Consider the following 24,447-nt stretch of genomic DNA (forward strand, 5'->3'; position numbering starts at 1 on the left):
AGTGATTTGCTCTCCTGTGTGAAGGGGGTCTGACAGCGTATGGCCGAATAACTCTGCACTTCAAATGGCAAGTAATTGCCCGGTTATTCGCCCACCGCTGAGTGGTATTATAAGGGTATAGCTAGCTAGATAGAAGTATATGTTAAATCACTACTTTTTAAGGCTGAGTTTGGTTACATACCATATATGCAGATGTAGCCATGGTTATTGTGGCTTCAACATGGCTGCACAGGCACTTCTGGCACACCTAGTCACACCTGCAAATCAGTACGGCAGGATACGCTATCTCCCATGCAATCAAATCTTACAGGCTATGGGTGTGACTAAGACACATGCCAGCATGCGCACAAACTGCGACAAACAAGTTGCCCCCCTGTCATGTTGGAGCCACAATAAGCATGACTGAATCTGTATCTACGCATGCGCAAAATGACTGCAACATTTTCTGTATCACATGTTACATGGCCGCTGGCCACCTGGTGGTGTTCCGTTATGCACTCATTAAGTTTTGCTTTGGCATCTCAACTCAGGAGAGTGCCAGTCTGCACTGTACTAGTGGCCTTTTGCTAAATGAATAGAGCCAAGAGAAGAATGCATTCAGCTGTGTGATGGTTACCCAGCCATAGGAGCAGGGACATTTTAACAGGAGCTTGGGCTCTTTTTCATTATTCATGAAAATGAGGGACTATTAGGTCTGTCTTTATTACATATAAATTAAGATATCCTTTTCTTTTTATCTAATTTCAAAAATTGCAATCCACACATGAACTTTCATTTTTAACTCTGCTACAAAGCTGCTAGGTATCGATTGTGTACTTCCAAAGAACATAGCTAAAGGTGCATACACATGGAAAGATTTAGCAAACAATCCAATCTTGTCAATCTGATTTCCTCAGAACTTCTGGACAGACAATTTGGTGTCAAATAGTGGATGATTGTACAAATGATTACACATGAACGATTGATCTTTAACGATGGTGGAGGGTAGTGGGAGAAAGTCAATCAGCTTTACCAAATCATTATTCATGTATACACATGAAACGATTGGTACACATTGCAAAAGATTGGTCTATGGTCTTTCTGCATGCATGGAAGACCATAGACCTCTACCAACAAATGGCGGGTAAACACAGTACATCAGTATGTACTGATGAGCAGTCAGGCCGGCGGAACCCGCTCAGCGAGGGATGCAAACCAGGGAGGCGCTGGCCAGTAGAGGCACTCTCCCCGCTCTGCACCCTGCTACTGCTGGCTGCCGCTGTCTGTCACACTGCAGCGGCACCGGCAACATGAAGCACTTACCAGCGCCGCGGGAAGCGTGAGGGTCGGGGGAGGCAGAGGACAGTGATCTGTGGACGGCTCTGGAGTTACTGCTGACTGCAGTACTGCCAGGTGCCACTAGATGCCCCCAGTGCTGTGGAGCTATGCCATGCCATGATCAATGGAGATGGCCCGGGACCATACAGAGGAGCTGACTGAGTGAGTGTTTTATGTGTGTATCTCTCTAATATCTATCTATGTCTGCCTGTCTCTCTAATATCTGTCTGCCTATCTGTCTAATATCTATTTTTAGCTGCCTATCTGTCTAATATCTATCTATATCTGCCTGTCTGTCTGATATCTATCTATCTATCTATCTATCTATCTATCTATCTATCTATGTTAGACTCAGACATAGAAATTAGACAGACAGACAGAGATAGATATTAGACTGTCGATATCTATCAATATCTGTGTCTAATATCTAGATCTGTCTGTCTGTTGATATATATCTCTGTCTGTCTATTTATTTATTTAATTATCTATCTGATAAACTCCCCCATAGCACTCACTTATTTTTTTTTTTTTAAATGGGAAAATAGGAAAATGTTATAGTGTACATAAGACCTGTGCTTCCCGGATGCTAAAAATATATTCACTTATACAGTATCTTAAGTAAGGTAAAACTCACCCTTACCTGGGTGAAAATAGGATTTAAAGGTATATTTTAGGATTTCCCTCTGGCGGTGCGTGCTATCGTGCAGTTTTAATTCACGCCAGACGTTAGATAAGGAAAGTAAAAGTAGTGACAGGTCACTATCTTGTGATGTTGAATGTGTTCTTCCCTGTGTCACTTTCCCGATCTGATGTCCAGCGTGAATCGAAAATGATAGGCGCAACTTTTTTTGAAGCATGAGTTTTCCCTGTATGGGCTATGGAAGGGAGGGCGCAAAATTTCAGTTTGCAGGGGGGCGCCAGACACCCTAGCACCGGCCCTGTGAGCAGTCATGTGGACTGACTGATGAGAGGACTTGGGAAGAGTAAAGGTTCATACACACGGAATAATTTGATTGATTGGTCATTTCATTTCGTCAGGAACGGCCAGATCTTTTGCCAAATCTATCCATGTGTATGAACCTTTACTCTTCCCAAGTCCTCTCATCAGTCAGTCCACATGACTGCTCATCAGACACCACCATCTATCCCTGTAACACAGAAGTCTAAATACCTGTAAAAAGATGTTTTACATAGACAAAGCTTAAGGGTGAAGAATATGTTGACCCATTAATAAGCTGAAGGGCAAAATTATTTTTTTTAAATCACCTTCACATTGAAGGTGGCTTTGTGTAGATGCATACCATAAATTAACCCTTCTTTAGACACTGGGTACTTTTTTGTAATATGTAAATCATAAATTTTAAATACATCAGTTAAAAACAATAATGTGTACGGTTGGCAGAAAGCCAACCCATATCTCCATCTAATGTTAATGCTGGGTATACACACGACAATTAATTTATCAATCCGCTAGCAATGGATCACCAGATAATTGTAAAGTGTAATGCTTCAACCAAACTCTATTGGCCTATCAGACAAGCTGAAATATTAGTCGGCCACATCTGGCAGTGTCCACTGCTGCTGTCAACTGCCCAACATTTCCTCTGTTCCTTCAACGGGAAGAATAGGGAAATGTTTTCACCCCTGTGAAGGAATGTAGATACTGTGGCTATATAGTGTGAAATATATCAGTGTATTGCCACCATATCTGATGGTTTCAGCTTGTCAGATAAAATGTCTGCTGATCTAACACAAGGAAATAACTACCATAGTTGCAGGGGGTGCAGCTGCAATGGGGCCCAGCGCTGTGGGTGTCCCATCTTCCCTTTGTAAGATATATGTGTTATATACATTTATCAACATAGGTTGGTATATAGGGGCCCTTACATGCTTTTGCTATAGTGCCTACAAATATCTAGTTACAGATGCAGCCCCTCTCTTTCATTGTTAGCGCTCGCCAGAAATTCCCCGCTGGCGAGCACTGGCGGAGAGGGACTCCATCAGACTGGGACGCACGTGCGTCTCACACGCACGCTCTTCCACTCGGTGGCTGGGGGATGGGCAGGGTTAGGGGGGTTTGGGGCTGCAGTAGGGACCAGCAATGGCGGTGAGGTAGGCGGCGGACAGCAGCAGGAAGCTCCGTCGGAATGTGGCGCACAAGCTTCTCGTGCGCGCACACCCTCTTCCGACGGCTGGCATGGATGGAGCATGCTCCACCTGTACGCCCCTGATCTGACAGACATTTTATCTCACAGTCAATTCTTGTTAACAATGTTTTGCTTTGGGGCTACGCATAGTGTACAATATCAGGATAAAATCTGCTTTTGCCTCTGATTGTCTATTGTGATTTGATTGGCAGAAAACTGATCAGCAGTGTGAAGCAAGGCAGAGATTACTTTCATCTACTACATCAGGAAGAGGAGGCAAAAAAAATTAAAGCTCAGGAAAAACTGTTGCAGGAGAAGCACAGAGCCGAACCACGGCCATTTCAGGACTCCAGCGAGGATAGCTCCGGGGGTGATGAAGAAATGATGGAATCTGCTATGAAGACAAGGTGAACACTTTCCCAGTGTTTTTATTTTACTGATGTAACGGTATTCAATGTCAGCCATGCTGGCTCCAAAGTACAAAAGTGCCCTATAACTGCACCAATGATCCATGAAATACTAGAGGGAAAAATGCATTCATACAGTATGTTGTGTCTTCAGAGTCTTTATTTACGGGCAGATTGTGAATTGCATCTGGATCCTTGCACCTCTCCAACTCCACTTGTTACTATACTGCTAATTTAGCAGAATGTGTTATGCAGCTTTTATCACCTTTATGCACTGGGCTATGTAAACAGATGGGGAAGCAAGCTGTTGGGAAGTTTGCTGTGCTGATGCTGGAGGGAAAGAATTATCTCATGAATGCACTATGTCTGCTTCTTTGCTGATATTGTCAGGTTACAGACTCTTTTTCTGGATATTTGCTAAATTAGTCTTTTAGATGGCAAGACCTGGATAGACAATACACATTTACCATAAAATAAAGTCCCTAAACCTGGTAGCATGTACTAGATGTGCTATTCTGCAATTATGCATATTACTGCAGTTGGTTCTACCTTGCACAGGTATGTGGAGCACATGGTTGATTAATTGTATTTTATTGACTTTTTATGTATTTTTCTAACTTGAATGTTTTCTCTCCCCCAGGGTCTTTGTCACAGAGTTGGAGGAACAGCCGAAAAAAGGGAAGAGGGCATTAAGCCGCCCATTCACACCTGTGCACAACAGTCTGTTTTCCAAGCAAGTCCGTGATGCTGACCCGTAGGTTCCGTCAACTAATAGATTTTTTATATAAATCATCTATGATGCACAAAATAGAGAATGGGCATACATCTGCCAAGACCCATACCCAAACCATTGTATTCTCACAATTCCACAAGTTTATATAATAAGAGTTTAACCTACCAATGACTGATCCCCAGAAACTGAATCCATTCACGCCACCAGGGGCTGGCTGGCAACCTTTAGCTTAACCCATAAGAAATGGCCGATCCTTACATCATTTTCTGATAGACCAGCAAAGCCAAAGCCACTGCAAATACACATACTGGTGTTAAACCTACTGATATGTGAAATATTATAAGGTTTAAAAGTGTGCATCTATATCTACATGATTTACTTCACCATACAATAGTATGATGAGGGTTACATTAACTGCAGTAGGAATGTGCACCGACCACTTTTAGTGTTTCGTGTCTGTATCTCCGGCCGTGTTTTGGATCTGGATCTGTTCCAAAACACCACCCTTCTGTGTTTCGGATCTGATTTTTTTTTTTTTTTAAAAACATAAAAATTGCTAAATTCGCAGAATTTGTATTTTTTTTACTCCTATGCTATTATTAAACTCATTAACTTTAATTTCCACTTATTTCCAGTCTATCCTGTGTACCTCACACCTCACAATGTTGTATTTAGGCCAAAAGGTTGCACCAAGGTAGCGGGATGACAATGCTAAGCAACACAAGTGAGCGGCACAAACACGTGGCCCATCTAGGAGTGACACTACAGCGGCAGACAGGATGGCAGTCTGGAAAACTAGGCCCCAAAGAGCACATAATGCCATAAAAAAAAAGATGCAAGAAGGAATTGTCATTGGGCCCTCCCACCCACCATTTTTGTGTAAATAGGACATGCACACTGTCTTTAACAAACCAATAATTTCAGCGACAGAGTCTGCCACACGACTGTGGCTGAAATGATTGGTTTGTTTGTGCCCCCACAAAAAAAAGAAGCAAATCCTCTCTCACTGTCCAAATTGGCTCTACAGAGGCAAGATGTTGTCCTCATCCTCATCCTCCGATTCCTCACCCCCTTCAGCACATCCACATCCTCACAGATTATCAATTCATCCCCACTGGAATCCACCATTACGGGTCGCTCTTTAGTCTCTGGAGGGAATCGCTGGTCTTCGTTGAAGAATTGAGAATTAATTTTGATGAACATAATCTTTTCCAAATTTTGCAGAAGCAACTTCCTACGCCGCTCGCTGACCAGGTTCCCGGCTGCACTCAAAACTCTTTTGGAGGGGGGACAACTTAGGTAAAAATAGAGCCAGTTTGTACAGGAGACTCCAAACTGCCTTTTTTTTCTTGCTAGTACAGGTACGGACTGTGTGACATAACTACTTGGATGCTGTCACCAAAGTAATCCTCAACCATTTTTTCAATAGTGACAGCATCATATGCAGTGACTGTAGACATGTCAGTAATTGTTGGCAGACATCAGTCCAGACCAAATGTCCAAACTCGTTCCTGCCTGCCCAGTGGGTCTTGTAGGAAATCTCAGTTGTTTCCTCGCTGACACAGGTGTGGGAGAAAATAAAGGATGAGCTGTTGCCCTTCATGTTCCACTTCAGATGACAATCTCATGACCAGCTGGTTTTTGCACCTCTGTTGTCTTGTGTGCACCGGAAACAGAGACACAACATAGGCTTTAAACTGACGTTCGAGTACGGTGGCCAAAATGTAGTGTTCTGACTTTAATAGACTGACCACCCTCGTATCCTGGCAAAGTGAATGAATCCACAAGACCACACTGGCCTGGACTTATGTAGCAGTATCACTGGACTTATGCAGTAGTACCAATGGACTTTAACGGCAGTGCCACTGTACTGGACTTTTCCAGCAGTATCACTGGACTTTACAATACAACGGTATCACTGGACTGGACTATACAGCATTATCACTGGATTGGACTATACAGCAGTATCACTGGATTGGACTATACAGCAGTATCACTGGATTGAAATATACAGCAGTATCACTGGACTGGACTATACAGCATTATCACTGGACTGGACTATATAGCAGTATCAGTGGCGTAAGTTTGTGCATGGCGCCCGGAGGCAAGTTAAAAGTTGGTGCCCCCCCCCCCCCCCAGAGATAGAGCGATAGAGAGAGAGAATTATGAAGAAAGAGAGAAACAAGACTGAGAGAAAGAAAGAATGTCAGGGAGAGAGGGCTTTCATAGACTCACCCTCACCGTCTGCTGCAGTGTCTCCCGCCGGAATCCCAGCTCTTCGTCACTGTCTGACAGTGACACTGGCTGGCTTGCTCAGCCGGCTCAGGCCGACTTCCACCCCAGCCAGCATCCAGGTTGCAGGGAGAAGCGTCCGCTTCAGCTACAGCTACACGCAACACGCAAGGCGAGGGGGGGCTGCCGCTACACACAAAGCTGGGGGGGGCACGCTACAGAAAAGGCTAGGGGGTGGGCCGCGGCTACACACGCCCACACGCACTACTACACACAAGGGTACAAGGGAGGGGGCGCCCGCCCGCACCACTGGACGCAAGGGTTCGGCACAGGGAGATCTGCACACAAGGGTACGAGGGAGGGATGGAGAGCAGCCCGCCCGTGCTGTGCTGCATAAAATACCCACATGCCGCTGAAGAAAATAATTGTGGCAGCGGCACTAACGAGCGGAACATCGGAGGCAATGGAGCCAGTGCCCCCTTTAAGCCTGGCACCTGGCGGCAGATGACTCCATTGCCTCCGGGAGTTCCGCCACTGAGCAGTATCACTGGACTCGACTTATGTAGAGTATCTCAGGACTGGATTTATGTAGAGTAACACTGGACTTTAACGGCAGTATTACTGGACTTATTCAGCAGTACCAATGGACTTTAATGGCAGTGCTTCTGGCCTGGACTTTTGCAGCAGTATCAGTGGAATGGCGTTATGTAGCAGTATCACTGGACTTATATAGCAGTATCACTGGACTTTAATGGCAGTATTACTGGATTTATGCAGCGGTATCACTGGGCTGGACTTATGTAGCAGTATTATTGGACTTTAATAGCAGTATTACTGGACTTATGCAGCAGTACCAATGGACTTTAACAGCAGTCCAACTGGACTGGACTTATGCAAGAGTGTCACTGAACTGGACTTATGTAGCAGTATCACTGGACTTTAACGGCAGTGCCATTGTAATGGACTTATGCAGCACTATCACTGGACTGGACTATACAGCAATACCACTGGACTGTACAGCAATACCACTGGACTGTACTATAAAGCAGTATCCCTGGACTGCACTATTACTGGACTGGACTATACAGCCCTATCACTGGACTAGACTATACAGAGCTATCACTGGATTGGACTTTAAGCACTATCACTGGACTGGACTATAAGCACTATCACTGGACTGGACTGGACTATAAGCACTATTACTGGACTGGACTATAAGCACTACCACTGGACTGGACATTAAACACTGTCTATGTAATTTTCAGGATGGCCGGGCAGGACAACAGGCAGGAAGGCTGAGAGGACGCTGCCTCTTCACTCTCCTAGTATGGAGTGAAGATGGTGCCCGGCTGTCCACCCTTTAATTGGGTCCGGATCTTGCAAGATCTGACATCGGGATCTCTCGAGGTCCGGAGATACATGCTCCAATTCTGGGCGGGAATTCCCAAACAGGCTCAGAGCACGAGTCCAGATTGGGAGTGTCCGGGGGGTGTCTGGATTCCCACAATCCGAACTCGCACATGCCTATTTTGCAGATATCATAAGGTGATTTTCAGGTCCAGGTTTAAGGTATATCTATGGCTGAGCATAGATGGTAAAATCAAATTGACTGAGGTACTGATTAAGTCACCTGTGTACAAGCATAGATATATTTAAAACCTGGATTGTTGGGATGCCTTAAGGATCAGGTTTGGGAGCCTCTGGTTTAACCCAATTTTGGCTAATTTAGTCTTCTGTTCTTAGAACCAATATGTCAGTTTACGAAATAAATTCATCAGACACTTTCATTTCACTTTGCATTTGTGTAATTAGAGATTTCACAATGTTTTATTTCTTTTTCAAGACATAGCAATGTGAGCCTAAGCAAACCTGTACCAAGGAAGTACAGAATGTTTCAATAGGGATTTTAATGCATTTTTTGGCCCGTTATCACTGTGTGGTTATTTTTTGTTTTGTTTGTCATCCTGCCAAAAATTTTTTTACACAATCAGAGTTGAGCTCTTCGTGGTACAAGAGATACAGTAAATATTTCACAGTACCCAACGCTTTTGTCTTTAAGCCAAGCCTTTGGGATTTTTCCAGCCTGCCTATTGCAGGCAATTTATTTATTTATTAACAGTTTCTTATATAGCGCACACAGATTCCGCAGCGCTTTACAGAGCATAGTTATAATCAAAGACACATAACAAATTACAGTACAAGACAGTTTAGGACAAGTACATGGTTAATATGGATAGTTGCACCAGGGGACAGGACACTGAAGCAATTATCAGGGTGGCAGAGGTTTATATATTCTAAGAAAGGCACATAAGGAGAGAGGGCCCTGCTCGTGAGAGCTTACATTCTAAAAGGGGAGGGTTAAACAGACTGGGGTGACACAGAAGGCGAAGAAGTGAGCTTAAACAGGTTAGGTTGAGAGACTGTCAGGTTTTATGCAGGAGGGTGGGAAGAGGTCAGCTTAGTCTTTAATATTTTAAGTCTAAAAAAGCACTGGGCCATCCAGGAGTAGACAGCCGAGAGACAGTTGGAGATATGAGTGAGGATATAGGGAGAGAGATCAGGAAAGGATCGGTAGATTTTAGTATTATCAGCATAGAGGTGATAGTGGAAGTTAAGTGAGCAAATAAGCTCACCCAGAGAGGACATGTAGAGATAGAGAAAAAGAGGGCCAAGAATAAAATGTTGGGGGACACCAATTATCAATGGAAGAGCAGGAGAGGTGAAGTCATTGGAGGTACAGCTGTGCATTTTCGAAACAGACAGTGCATATGCAAGCAGAAAGAGTAATATTCAAAAGTTTTAGCAGTTAAGAGTTGCACTTATGTTGATTGTAGTTTCCTTCAGTTTCTGTCCAGTTTAAGTCCAGCCTAAGTCTAGGCGACAGTGTGCGGTTGTATATTCCTACTTAGAATCTTAATACTTTGAATTCTGACAAAATTTCTAAAGCCAACCAAGGCTTAGTCAGCCTCCTATACTCTAATAAGTACGGTAGGTCTGTAAAAGCTGTTTCTAACTTCAGTAATTAAGACCGCACCCAAAGCCCCTCTCCCACTAGAGAAAGTGAGCAATAAAACTGAGATAAGCAAATTGTGAGATGTTACAGACTATGTACAAGTCACTAGTCAATTTTAAGTCACTATCTAATTTTAAAAATAAATTTGTACATTTACCTAGAAAATGCAGTATACTAATCACAGTGATGCTAGTTCAAATATGACTGTTGCATGAATGATATTTTACCTAGAAAATGCAGTACACTAATCACAGTGATGCTACAGTAGTTCAAATGATGATATTTTGAGACATCTCTGATGTATTCCTACTGAATCGAGTGTCTGCTGGGAAAACTGTGAAAGTGAGATTTTGAGAAATGTGATAAGTTTTCCTTGTGACCATTTAGCTGCTCTTTACAATCAGAAGTCTATGGGGTATATTCAATGTTTTTTGTGAGCTGTGACAGTGAGCAGTGCTGACTGCTCGCTGTCACATCTCGCACAGTCAGTATTCAACTGGCCCCTTGCACACGCCATTTCCCCGTCGCTAGGTTTTTGCAGCGATAGGGAAACATCGTGTGCGGCCACTAAAACAGGCTCGTGACTAGAACTACTACCGGGGCCCCTGAAGGCCAAGACGCCCACTGCTGCCACCCAATGCTGAGTGGCATATTGTGAACTTGGGTTGGAGTAGAGTAGGGGAGCCCAATTTATATTTTTGCACCTGGGCCAACCACTCACAAGTTCCGCCATTGCAGGAAACGACATATTTTTAGATAATAGTACACTCATTTCTATTCACTATATCTAAAATAAAATATTCCCATTATAGGCTCATGGTAATGATAATTAGCTATATCAGCTGTTCTTGGACACACAGCCATGTAATTAGGAATGGATCAGTCATATTTAGCTTGATGTGTTTCATACACCAGTATTCTAGCTCTGATGAAATTTTAAATTAGATTCCTAGACCTAATGAACAATGATTCATCATACTCCTATCATGTCACTTAGTTTAGAATCATTTTATAACAGAATGTTATTAGTGAACCATTTTATCACATTAATTCTATGTTGAATTGTTTGAGAACATTCATTAGATGAGAAGTCTGCTAGTAACATAGAGAGCAAATATACTGCGCATTGTATTTGTCAAGGATATCAACGTTTTTGTTAAAGGAGACCAACAGTACTAGGAAAATGATTATTGAAGGTGATTATACTGTAGTTATATGTAGTGGCGGTTTTTACCTATGGGCTGTGGGGTTGCAGCCTCCCCAGGTAAAATCTGCCACTGTCTCTGCCTAAAGTGAAGCCAGATGCAGTCTGCGAGACTGCTCTTGCTTCAATGTGACTGGCAGTGACTTCCTATTGGAAGTCCGACCTGCCATTCACTCAAGGCAGTCCCATTAGGAGGTATTACCTCCCTCCGGGATGCCTCTCTGTGCGCAAGTATGTGGCAGCCCCTAAAACTTTTTCTGCACAAGCGCAGTACCACTGACAACACTGCGCATGCGCCGGACCCGGGAACCCGATTAAGCCTCCAGGGGCTTCTGCAAAGGCAGCCCATGGAGGCTTGGGCCAGCGCATGCACAGTATGTATGAAGTTACTTCGCATTCGCTGGCCTCGTGCAGGGGACTGGTGTCCGGGACCGGAACGTGCAGGGAGCATGGCTGCTCCGTCCTCCAAAAGGGTAAGAGCCACCACTGGTTATATGCAAATGTTATCCTGGATGCCATAGAAATGCCTCTCAGCACACTAAATGCCTCTTGCCTACAAGGCCAATAGTTTGCTTACTATCCCGATGTTAGATCAGTGCATGCGTCAGTCTTCTACTCCAGAATATTTTGCATTTCCACAGAGATGCAGCCTGATGACTGCGGGCATTGTGAGCAGAACATAGGTGTGGATAGGCAGCATTCCCAATAATGTGTACTCTTCTAGATCCAGAGGCTGCGATTTGTGACACCAGGTGCCTCGCACCTCTCATCTGAAATTCTCCTTCCGGTGGAGAGCTCCGGGAAAAGCACAAATTGAGGCATAAATCACTGCTGGATCTTTTTAGAGAACCCAATGCACAAACATACATTTGTTCTTCGTTAAAATTGTGTTGCTCCTGTTGTGCCTCTGATAAAAGCATTTCTCAAAAACAGCATGAAAGTTGGGAAAGGGTTTATCTCATTGCTGAAGCAGAACATATTATCCCTTCAATTGCTTCACATAATAGCTTTATACACAACAGAGATAAGAACCTATATTTATCAGACTGCTATACACCATGTCATAAAATTAAAATAAAGCCATTTTTCTTGTAGAGATAATCATTCCTACTCCAAGATTACTAAGACTTTTTAGATCTTACCTGTCCATTAGAAGTATGAACGTACATCTAAATTATGAAAGTGTCATTCTGAAAAAAAAAGATAAACAAAACTTTACCATACAATTGTTGAACTAATAGTGGGTACACACGGTGCGATTTTGCTTGCTATTCGATCGAATCGGGATTTGATCGGGATCGAATCGAATGGTATGCAAATTGCATTTGATTTTTAAGATTAGATCTGTAATATATAGTCTTGCCTGCCAAGACTATTTTTCTATTTGATTTACACTAGGCAGGAGCATGCATTGGGATCGAATCTGCATCGAATGTAGAAAAACCATTCGATGCCCAACCGATTTTCTAATCGATTTTGTATTCGATTTTGTATTCAATTTTCTCTTTGATTTTGCTTCTATAAACAAAATTGAATAGAAAAATAGTGCATGCAGATGGAGCGCCTCTCAGCCAGTGCTGGGAATCGCCAGATTCCCTTAGCTGGTGATCGCTAGCTAAGTGGCACTCCATCTGACTGGGACGCGTGAGCAGTGGGCAGGGAGCGGAATCTCGGTCCATTTTCGCTTCAGGCACCGATTTTAGAAAATCGATTGGGCATCGAATGTTTTTTATAGGGTGGAGTGCAGGGACTACGGGTGAGATGGAGGAGTGGCGGGGAAGCGGCGGAGGGTGGTGAAGAGCTCTGTCGGAATGGAGTGTGTGAGCATCTCAGGCACGCACGCCCCCTTTCCGGCAGATGATGGTAGTTGGCGATTCGATCGCCAGAAGTAGCTCTAATGAGCATCTAACTTGACTTTTACTACTATGTTTAAAGATATAAATAATAAAACAATTTAAACAATGACCTGATTTCATTGAGAAAAGTTAACAAATACTTAAATAAGGTTCATGATTTATTGTCGAATGCAGAAGTGGACGCAGTGTAGTTGTTTGTGGATCTGAGCAATGTTTCTTGGGCTGTACGTACTGTACGTCACTATTGATGCCAGTCATAATGACAATTTATTTGAAAAGTGATTGACAATCATTGAGCATTTATCGGAGGTAATGTGGGTGGCATGTCAGGAGCATTTCCTGAGTGTGTCCAAGCCTCATCCCAATCTTCACTAGAATTCACATTTTAGTAACTAAACCTCATAGAACCCATACACTATATGCCCCATTGTCTCCCTAGGCTGCAGGGAGAAAGGGTTAGAGGGCTAGAGTAAGTACACTTACCTGAACCCTGTCAGGATTCCTTCCATCAGGGTGCTGACATTGGTATTCTCACCACCGGTCACCTATATGTATCCCGATAAATGCAGCATATGAAACATCATTATAAATTCCAGAGTGACAGTCACCATAGCATAGAATGCACTTGAGTTGTCACCAAGAAGCCATTTACCCTTCCATGTTAGTTTTATGAACAATGAGAACTACTGCTACCCCTCCCCACCTGCCACCACCAATGACTAGTTAAGCAATCACCTTCTGAAACACTGTCACTGGCACTCACTAGCGATGTCTTCCACTGGCTCTGCGTGTAAGGACGATGGAAGGATGTCAATGAAAATGAGCGGGGCGTTTATTGTCAGCGACATAGCAAGTATACTAGGCAATGTGCCCCAAATAGTGGCCCACTCCACCAGATTGGATGAGATATCATCTAGTGTGTACCAACTTAACACTATGCACCTTGTCTATAAAGTCCTTTCATTTTAACCCTCCACATCAAATGCATCGGTCAACCATCCTCTAAACCGGGGGGGTGGGTAATTGCTATGAAACTACACATCCCATCCATGAATGTACATAAAATGAACATAAAGGTTACATTTACTTATCCCCCCAGGGAATCCCTCTTCCGTCAGCTCTGCGCCCTCCATTGGCTGTTGGAGTCACTAACTTCCAATCCATCTGGCTTCATGCGACCAGTATCCACATGTTGGAGCATAAGGTACAGTACAAATAAGATATCTAAATTACAACTGTGTGCAAAATACTTCACCTTGCAAATGCATTAGGCATAATCTCCTCAGCCGCAATGTCTCCAAATGATTACAGTTGTGGCTACATTTGATGTAGTTCTAGAAATATCTGTAGAACATAATAATGGAGATTTATGAAAACTATACCACAGAGGTGTGTTAATCACTGTCAGCAATATATATCTTCTTTAACAATGAGAGAACAGTTGTTTGCAGACATTTTTCATAAGCGTCCCCTAGTTTTTGAATCCCTACTATAGAAAAATATACTCATCACCAGTCATTAATTTACCATACTGTATTTAAAAACTCCTTTAGCCAACAAAAAGGAATTACAATAAAACTTGAGATATATCTTTAACCATTGTGTCTTTTAATCAGAGACCCTGGTGGCTCTAAAACTTCATTAAAAAGAATCAATAAAGAGAAGGATGTGGAAGTGAAGTGGGAGCGGTTCATCACTCCAGGGAAGGTAATGATTTCTTCTCCTATGAGACCAAGAGATATTTTACTGCTTTTCACAGGTGTAAATAAATCTGATCTCCGTAAATGAAGTGCTAAATCTTTCAGCTAGTTAATTCTATTGCAGCGTGGGAAATATATGTAGATTGTTGGCATCAACAAAAGCTATATATTCTGTTTGCAACATTTGTAAAATAGGTACCCACTAAAGCAATTTTTGTACCTTGGACCCAAAATGTCTTTAATTGGGGCTTCTAAAAATCTTCAGTTGAATATATTGCATATCAGGAGAGTCCCAAATAAGATTCTGTTATGGAATATGGGTCCAAGCTGAGTCATATGCCAATATGTATCATTATATTCTAGCTCTGGATTAGTACAGATGTGTTCCCATACATCTAGGGGGTTATTCTGGTTGATTCGCAAGGTTGCAAATTCGCCAAACCCCGCCTTGCGAATGGTGTCCTGGCCGCCACCCATTCACAAGGGCAATTCCCTCACAGGGCCTGCGAATGAATGTACACAGTACACTTACATATGCGTGGACACTTGGGAGGAAGTGGGCGGGCAGCTGACAGCTGGTGATGTCAGCTGGGTGCGCCCCACCCCCGTGTCATTGGGACATTTGCATGAGAACGCCCATGAAACTATGTGCATTCCCATATGCAAATGGCCCACCCATGCCCCTCCACACCCATGTCCTCACACTTGGGTGCATGCGCCCAGTGAACACCCTGTTCGCCGTGGCGCACACACCTGGCAGAAATGACCCTGCACACACTCCCACCATCGGAGCCACTGTGAATATTCTGGTCCCCGCAAACGGGCCTGAATAAGGCCCCTAGCCTCAATACACTGTGCATGACGAGGGGCCTGGTGGGAGTGAGCTGGCAAAATTAACTGGGCAATATGATATCCTCCAGTATTTGGATGTAGGAAATGTCAAGATAAAATAAAATGTTCTAACCCTATGAGGCCAAGAAGGGATGTTGTGGCTGGAAACTACAGTATGAATGATGGCACATTTCCACAATCCGGCAAGCGGTTAAAACCAGGTGACCAATAATGCATATGGGCATCACAGCTGAGAGCCAGGGACACTGCAAGTGTCACCTCCTTCAGACCTGCATAAGTACTGGGCTAGTACAGTGACTGACTTACCCTGCTGTATGCATTTTATCTGAATGCCGCATTGTTAGCGTGCAGGGTTCACCATTTATGTCACATCTTTATGTTGACATGACATGGCATTGCTGCCAATAAGAGATTTGCACTGCCGCCTGACGTCAGTAATGCCCACGAAGAGTCTAATGCTATTGAGCATTTGCGGAACGAAGCATTGCAGTATCTGCACAGTGAGCCACATCTCAGTTACCAACCTGAGGCAGCTTTCCCATGATCATTTCATCAGCGATCAACTCAGTGAGGCCTCTATTTTGTGAGCTTGCGAGCAGGGCCTCCTATCATTTTTACTGTTTGTAACTACCCAGTTTGTTTTATCCCTATTTCCAATTGTAAAGCACAACGGAACTTGTTGCGCTGTGTAGGAAACTTATAATAATAATAATGTGGACAAATAAGTGTTGACACTGATTTAGGCCAAAATTTACTAGTTTGTCTTAATCCGGTTACTGGGGAAGTTTGAAAAGACAAATTCACAACTATAATAGCTTCTGTCCTCTTCTTAAGCTCTGCAGGGAAAGAATTCCTTGTATGGTGTGGGTTAGTGCATGTGCAAAGTCTGGGAGCAAATACCTTCGGCGAGCCTTCCCTCTTAATGGCGGGCAGGAAGGGGGCAGACGCAGGGGACTGCCCAGTGTTTTATGGGTGTGCTCACATAAACAGTGTGCGCACCCATTGAAATGCTTGGCGTACCCCTGAGAACGCAGTTGTGCCATTGCATCCTCGGGGTGTGCAGCTGCACATCAGCACCCGCCACAATTCGCCAGAGAGCGGGCATCTCAGAAGTAAGTAAAGACTTGCGCCCGCGTGCAAGTGGATGTATAAGAGTACACATCTACTCGCGTGCTAGTGCAGGATTTTGTGCGGCGGGGGGTGTTTGCGTTCGGCAGGGAGGCGTTTACATGCTCGCTAGGCAGAGAATATATGTAGCTTAGCGAGAAGGTCGGAATCAGGCCCCTTACTCCTAGAGTGTCTTCTGTAAGTTTTACCAGGATACGTTCTCAGGGGTAAATTTACTAAAACTTCCAAAAATAGTGGTGATGTTGACTATAGCAACGAAAACAAATTCTGTCTATCATTTTCTAGGATGCAAAAGATTAATGATAGACAGATCCTGATTGGTTGCTCTGGGCAATATCCTCTCTTTAGTAAATGTACCGCTCAGAGTCAGGGTACACAGCAGCATCGGCAAGAAAACGGTTTATTTGGGAAACATGACTTCCTGGTACTGCTGTGAGGTAGCCTGACATGCTTTACTAGCATCCCATTGCATTGACTCCATGAATAAAGCATATAAAATAAGTAAAAAGGTTTCCACTTCTGCAGGTGTTTCTCAGCACCTGTTGCTTGGCAAACAATGTTGTCATACCTCCCAACTTTCTCTGCGCCGGACTCGGACACAGCTGCTGCGCGCCAAAAATTTTGGGGGGCGTGGCCTATACTTGCGGCTCTCCCGCGAGGCCATGCCCCCATTTTGCCGCTATGGGGGCATGACCCAGAGGCTCTATGAGCCTCTAGCCATGCCCCCAGCCCCCCTGGCTGCGGGAATAGACGCTGTGCGCATGCGTTTATTCCCCGCTGCTTAGCAGTCGACAGGGGGGACTCCCAACAGCCCCCCCTCACCGCGGGACACTGCCAGCCGCGGGAGGGACAGCGGGACAGGCCCTGATAATCGGGACTGTCCCGCTGTAATCGGGACTGTTGGGAGGTATAATGTTGTGTCTATCCTATGCTGATTCATTTAGCCAGCTTTCATTGGTTAAATGCCTAGGGCTTAGGAGTTACTTTCCACACTGAATTAAACTGTGGATTGTTTTGGCACATCTCTTTGTTTATTGTTGAAATACACAGACGGACCATAAAACAATTTATTACTATACTGTATACTAACCTGCTATAACACATTTATACACCAGAGGGCAGAAAGAGAATGACTGAATTTTACAAATCTTTACAGAGGGTCATTTGCAAAGCATCAAACATTCTCCTACACCTAGCCCCCTCTGTAAGTGCCTAAACCTAACCCCCTCCCTCCACATCCTAACCCTAAATTGCCCCACTAGTGCCTAAGCCTAACCCTCCCTTCCCTGACTGCACACTAGCCAGTCCCGCAAGTTACTGCAGAAGGTCATCGCATCACATGTGTAGTCAGCAGACAGCACATACATGGCAGCATTGTGGAGGCACAAAATGATGGGAGGAGTCTAAAATAACAGACAATTCAACAGATTTTTCGGACTCCTTGATTTAGCCTGATGGTCAGTAATCCGGAGTCGTGACCCCATGTTGAGAAGGTCGGGACCCGCAATTTGAGAAACGCTGCTATAACTAGTTACCAGTCTGTCAAAATGATGGGAAAACAGAACAGTAATGTCAGCATAGTGGCTATGTGCGCCCAAATGGAGCAACACTTGAATTGCTCCATCGGGTGCCATCTAGTGGCCGCCAGGGCACAAAACACTTGAATTCCCCTGTAGAGGTGAGGAGCAGCATTATCTTTTTATTATATAAGTTGTCCATGGTGAATGCAAAGCAAATAAATAAATCATTGACTTTGATGCTAGCCGAACGTAAATCCCCTTCCCACATTCATGTTGCCTGACCCAGGCTCACCATATATCTGCACCAATAATTTAGAATCAATAACTCCAATTTGGTTCATGCAGCAATTCTAAATGATTTTACAATGTGTGTTATCCTTATTTACTAACTATGTCTGTGATACTAAAAATCTCATTATATGTGTTTCCCAATTCTCAGAGTAAAAGGCAAAGTCAGAAATTTATCCGAAGTCACATACAGCGGGCACGAAGGTTATCCTTCCTCAGTACCTCTCGCTATAGTGGACTTTCATTGGCCGTCTCACCGACCATAGGCAGTGTCTCTTCCCTTCTCCAAAGTTCAGATGAGATGACACCATGGGGCACTACCCCCTCAGAAGCCTTGCAAGATGGTGGGGAGGACTTGGAATCTACCATTAATAGTTCTAGTCATTCTCCAGCCAAACTGAGCAAAGAGGATGATGAGGAAACTCTATCTGACTGTAAGTATTGTTATTTTCTCAGTGTCCTGTGCCAGAAAGAGGTTTGGTGTCCCCCCCATAACAGGGATAGCATGCCACAGCGTGACTTTGTAGGGAAAGGTGGTGACCATAAAATAGTACCAATTTACATACACAACACACAAGAGCCCCTTAAAACAATTGCACAATAGTATAGCCCCTTATACACATTATGCCACAGTAAACCACTCCCTTTATCATTATCATTCCTACTCCACATCAACATTCATGTTCCTCCTCCATCATCATTCCTCCTCCTAATTTTTTCTCCATATCATATTAATTTCTCCATCTCCTTATCTTTTACTCATGGCCACAAATCTCCACTTTTTAAACTGTGCAGGGATTATATGTCATGTATGCTAGTGATGTACACTGCTCACTAATACAGCTGTATGACTGAGTATCTCGTATAGGAGGTATCCAATTATCCCCAGAGCAATTTCTGCATTCGAAAACGAACCAGATATAGCGATAAATGACCGATGGTTATTATTGTGGTATGCAATTAGAGGTTGTTTTTAGCGACCGAATATGTACCTACAATGACACAATAACACATTAGGATCAGGGATGGTTGTACCTAATCCAAGTATGTCATGGGGCAGTACTGTATTGGGGAGGAAGTCACAACAACAGAATTACTTATGCACAGGGCCGGCGCCACCACTAGGCAGCATTAGGCATTTGCCTAGGGCGCCGGCCACTGGAGGGCGGTAGTCGGGAGCAGGGACCCCCCCGGATGGAGGTATGGAGGTGAATGGCTACTGTCACTCCCCCCAGCAACCTCGGTGGCCACCACTGCATCGCCCCCCTCCCCCCTGTGGAATGACTTGGCGGCATCCTGGCCGCCCGCCCGCCACTCCAACCCTGTGTCGGGAGCACGGACCCCCCCTGGATGAAGGTGAGTGGCTGCTGTCACTCCCCCCCAGCAACCTCGTCGGCTGCCACCACATCGGTCCCCCTCCCCCCGTCGAATGACTTGGTGGCATCCCGGCCGTCCACCCGCCACCCCAACCCCGCCGTGGAGCGATGCAGCAGCAGCGGCCGCATCACACCCGGCAACCCAAGCCACCACTCCCCCAGTGGAGCGACCACGTCACCCCCACCCCCCACCCCTGTAGCGGCGCGGTGGCGCTGGGGCGCCCCCCTGCCTGGGGTGCGTCGGTGCCTAGCACCGGCCCTGCTTATGCAGCCAGCTGTGGACAGGTCTCAGAGATACAGATTTCTGTCAAAATAAATGCATGCTGGGATTATGTTTGCTTGCAAATTTGAATTCGTATAACTGGGCACAATTTATTTAATTTTGGTCCACCGTGTGTCTCAAACACATTTTTTAATAATTTTGTAATTTTACTTATTATTAAGCTATTATATAGGAATTTAACCATGGTTTGATTTACTTTGCCAATCCTCAAACCAAAAGGCGCTTTTAACCTTTGTAAAATACTAAATAATGAGAATTTCCATATATTCACAGCTACTGCATGTCTGTCTCCTGTTTGTTGCTAGGAATTGATGTTCTAGATGATGCATTATGGGTACTCTAACACTGCACAACATGTGTTTATGCTTTATGAAATACTTTTATAATGCATGTATAATATCAAGAGGTTGTTAGAACCTAATACATCACACTGCTTTTGTCTAGTTATGGCGTGACAGATTTATGATCAACCTCTCTTATCCAAAACATTGATGGATACTTATCATTTACTGGCATATGCAAAATCTGCAGATGTTGTGCTGACGGATTGATTATGTCCTTGCATTTAGAACACTGCCCACATGTCTTTTTGCTGGAATTAATACAGATGAAAGCTGCATGTCAACAAGGAACACAATAATGTTTTTGTATAATATGGTGTCCCTCGGCCAAAGCTATGCCTGCCAACAAGGAAGCAGTGTTTAGTCCCCAGTAATGCCAATGTAATATTCACCTTTTGTCTGTGTGCACTAGAGCATTGTGCAACTCTGGGATCTACAAGGAGTGAGAACATGCTTGACCAGAATGTGTCTTACAAACAGGGGTTAAAGTGAGGGGGAACACAGTATAACTGAGTTCCACCACCTCTAATGATGAGGTGGAACATTTTAACCTCCACATTGGCCCTGCACAGTAATTCTCTCAGAAAAGCATTCTAGTTTGCATGGGGATGCCGAAAATCCTACCACTGGCCCTGTCTCTGCCTAATGGGTGGAGGGGAGCATAATTAGGTGACATAGTGAAATGAGTTCCCCCACCTCTGCATGACCACTTTAAGCCCTGCTTACAAATATCAGGAACAGACTGCTGCTCCTACAAGTAAGCCTGCCGAATGGATGGAGAAATACACCTAGCAGTGGACAGCTTGGAGTCTGGCTAACCATGATATTGGACAAATAATTATTTTGGACCAAGCACAAGCATAGAATGGTCCATAGCCACAATTACTTAATCCATATGGAAATAATAGAACACATTTGTCTCAAAAGGAATTGTGGTCTGTAGGACAAGTCACTCCTCATGGTAAATGAAAAATATGACTTACAAGACATGGATGTGGTATGCTATGTTGACAGTCAATGTCTACATTTATCATGTTGATATGATAATGACTGCATAGCCATAATGTCAACATTCCCTATGTTAACAATCCCCATTTAGACCGTAATAAAAAGGTTCATATATTAGTAAGTTGACATATCATCACTGATGGCCTAGTTTACACTTAGATTTACCTTCTTTAGAGTGATGCAGCAGCTCCAGCATCATCTTTTGGCTCCCAAAGTAATATTTATTTATTATTTATAAACAGTTTCTTATATAGCGCACACATATTCCGTAGCACTTTACAGAGAATATTTGAACATTCACATCAGACCCTGTCCCAGTGGAGCTTACAATCTACCACATATAAACACACAAAAATATTCTAGGATTCATTTATAGGGAGCGAAATAGCCTACCAGTATATTTTTGGATTGTGGGAGGAAACCGGAGTACCCAGAGTAAGCCCACACAAGTACGGGGATAATATAAAAACTCTGCACAGTTAGAGCCATGATGGGAATCGAACCGATGACCTCAGTGCTGTGAGGCAGTAATGCTAACCATTACACCATCCATACTGCCCCGAAGGTAATATGAACAGTGAGTGGTCTATGCTGCTAGAATATATGAACCTATTTTTGTGACCTGATTCCTTCTGATCCCTTGGTGTTACCTTGGCTTTCCTCATGGCCTGTTGCGGTCTACTCCCTGGTTCCTCGCCTTCTGTCTCATTCAGAACCGGATTTTCAACTACTGTACTTTCTGTATGATCACGATAAATTTCCTGCTCCGCTACTGATACATGATATGCTCACGGGACTGCACATCACATTGGACCAGATGTCAAACATGTGGTGTTAACACTTTTCATCAAATGTATAGCCGGAATTGGATGAAAAGTGGACAAATTGCCGTGGAATCCCCCTAGTGTATGGGCACCTAAAAATATATTCTACTTATCTGCTGATGTTTGCCCTTGAAACTGGACTGTCAATTGGTATTGGTTTTGTGGTGTCTAACATCCAGGGTCCTGCGACCACAAATACACCTACAGTATGCTGAGAATCTAAAAAGTGACGAAAAGAGGCCTACAGATTAGCTCAGGAGGTGAATGTGAAGTATAGATTAAGGAATAAGAGCAGATAAAGGAAATGCGTAATGACTGTGTACTGATTTTGTTAAAGCTAAAATTGGCAGATACTGTAGATAAGCAGGATGATGTGGTATAAAATAGTTAGTTGTTCCATGCTACATGTGATATAGTCATATCACATGTAGCATTTGCATACCACCTCCTTCCTGCATTTTGATTGCTGAAACTAAATTATGACTGCAGTCCTGGATGAATATCTGCGACAGCAGCCTGAGTATGTCTGACCTTACTAAGGCTTGCAGTGACAGGGGACCTTTTGAAGCCAAGTAAAACCGCATTGCAGATTTAGTATTTGACCTCGCCATGTCCAGGAAACCCACAATTTCTAGAATGCCAGTTGCCTCCACACCCGTCCTTCCCTGTAAACGTCTCTTCCTGTCGTTCAGGTAGAGGCATTTACAATACAGTTATTGTGCAGCTGATTATTTGGTAATGTGGAGTGGATCACTTATGCGATCCAACCTGAGTGAGGGACATAGGGTGCAGGATGACCAGTATACCAACGTCAAACTCCTGACTGTTCAACTGCCTGACAGTCGGATGCTGACCAACAGGTGCTGTTCTCACTTGTGGGTGTCCATGAGCCCCATAGAGGGAGAATAGGACCTGTGGTGAGCACTCACCTTCCTGTTGGAGTACCGTCAGTATACTGACCATTGGGATCCCGACCATCAGCCATTGATACCCCACTCAGGCCTTTACCATTCCATGTATGCTAAGTATTTACTTTTAAAATTCAATTAATGCCATTTAAAGTGTTTGTTATTAACTTTTTCTGCATACCAATCCTGAGGAGCAATTTCCACACTTCGATTTTTTTATACATTTCATAGAGAAAAACGATAACATCACAAACATTTTTCACTTAATATGCTGTTCTGTACATGTGTCAAAATCCACATAAATAGGGTTAATTGTAAAAGACAGATATTATAAGTTGCTGATTTGTTTATTTTAGGAATTCTTGTCTGGTATAACATGATTTCAATATTTATGACTCTCATAAGTGGAATACCAGATGTAAATCTGTTGTTGTATGCGTAAATGTGCAGGAAATAATATAAAAGGCATACATTTTTTATGGTATTCATTTAATATGGATGTTTTAGCTGCCTTTGAAATGTCATAATTTGATTTTTCAGACTTACAGACTTTACTGCAGATGATTGCAGAAAGCGTGAACAAGGATTTAGAAGAAGAAGAAAGTCAGTACAAGTACAAGTTCAGGAGGTATATTTTATTACTAGGTGATTTATCGCGCCCTATGAATTTTTGCAAGTGGATGCTGGGGTGCTGTGGGTGGTGGAGGAGTGGGTGCGGTGGTGTCGTGGGTGTGGTGGTGGCGTTGGAGGGTGGGGTGTTAGGGTGATGTGGGTGGGATAGTCACAGGTATTAGGGTACTGCGGGTGTTGGAGTTACACATGCGGGATCTTTCAGGTTGGGTGGTGTGGGGTGTGAGGTGCGGGGGTGGACTGGTTGAGTGATGGGCAGTTGCGGGGGGTGGTGTGGATGGATGCATGGGTACCGCGGATGGTGAATATGTGTGCAAAATCATGCTTGGGATGCTGCCGTGGGATATGAGGAGGGTCTGTGGAGACTGGCAGGAGATTGCAGGAGGTGGTGTGTGGGGGGGAGGGGGGGTGTTTGGGTGCTGCTCATGGGGAACCTGGCGGGGGATTGAGGAGGTGTGAAGACCACGGGGGGAGGGGGGCTGCGGTACCTGCTGGGGGATTGAGGATGTGCATTATGAACACTGGAGCGAGATTGTTGGGGTAGGGGGGTGTGGAACTTGGCGAGGAATGAACAGGTGGGCTGGTGATGCTGGGGATGGTGGCGGGGGATTGTGGGTAGGGGGGGCTGGGGGAAAGAGGAGGCACGCCGGCGAGACTGCCGGAAGATCTCAGGGGGGGGG

The 24,447-nt window shown here is 44.1% G+C and overlaps 1 protein-coding gene across 1 annotated transcript in view; it reads left to right on the forward strand.

The window, feature by feature from the left end:
• Nucleotides 1-24,447, forward strand: part of LOC146009086 (coiled-coil domain-containing protein 60-like) — a 168,619-nt gene that overhangs the window by 137,007 nt on the left and 7,165 nt on the right. The window contains exons 4-9 of the mRNA XM_083149136.1: nt 3,677-3,871; nt 4,512-4,625; nt 14,009-14,113; nt 14,526-14,616; nt 18,549-18,831; nt 23,678-23,765. Of these exons, the coding sequence (XP_083005262.1) occupies nt 3,677-3,871; nt 4,512-4,625; nt 14,009-14,113; nt 14,526-14,616; nt 18,549-18,831; nt 23,678-23,765 (876 nt within the window). The remainder of the gene's footprint in view (nt 1-3,676; nt 3,872-4,511; nt 4,626-14,008; nt 14,114-14,525; nt 14,617-18,548; nt 18,832-23,677; nt 23,766-24,447) is intronic.

This window comes from Crinia signifera, chromosome 1, assembly GCF_055691185.1.
Source record: "Crinia signifera chromosome 1, ASM5569118v1, whole genome shotgun sequence".
Lineage (NCBI taxonomy): Eukaryota > Metazoa > Chordata > Amphibia > Anura > Myobatrachidae > Crinia > Crinia signifera.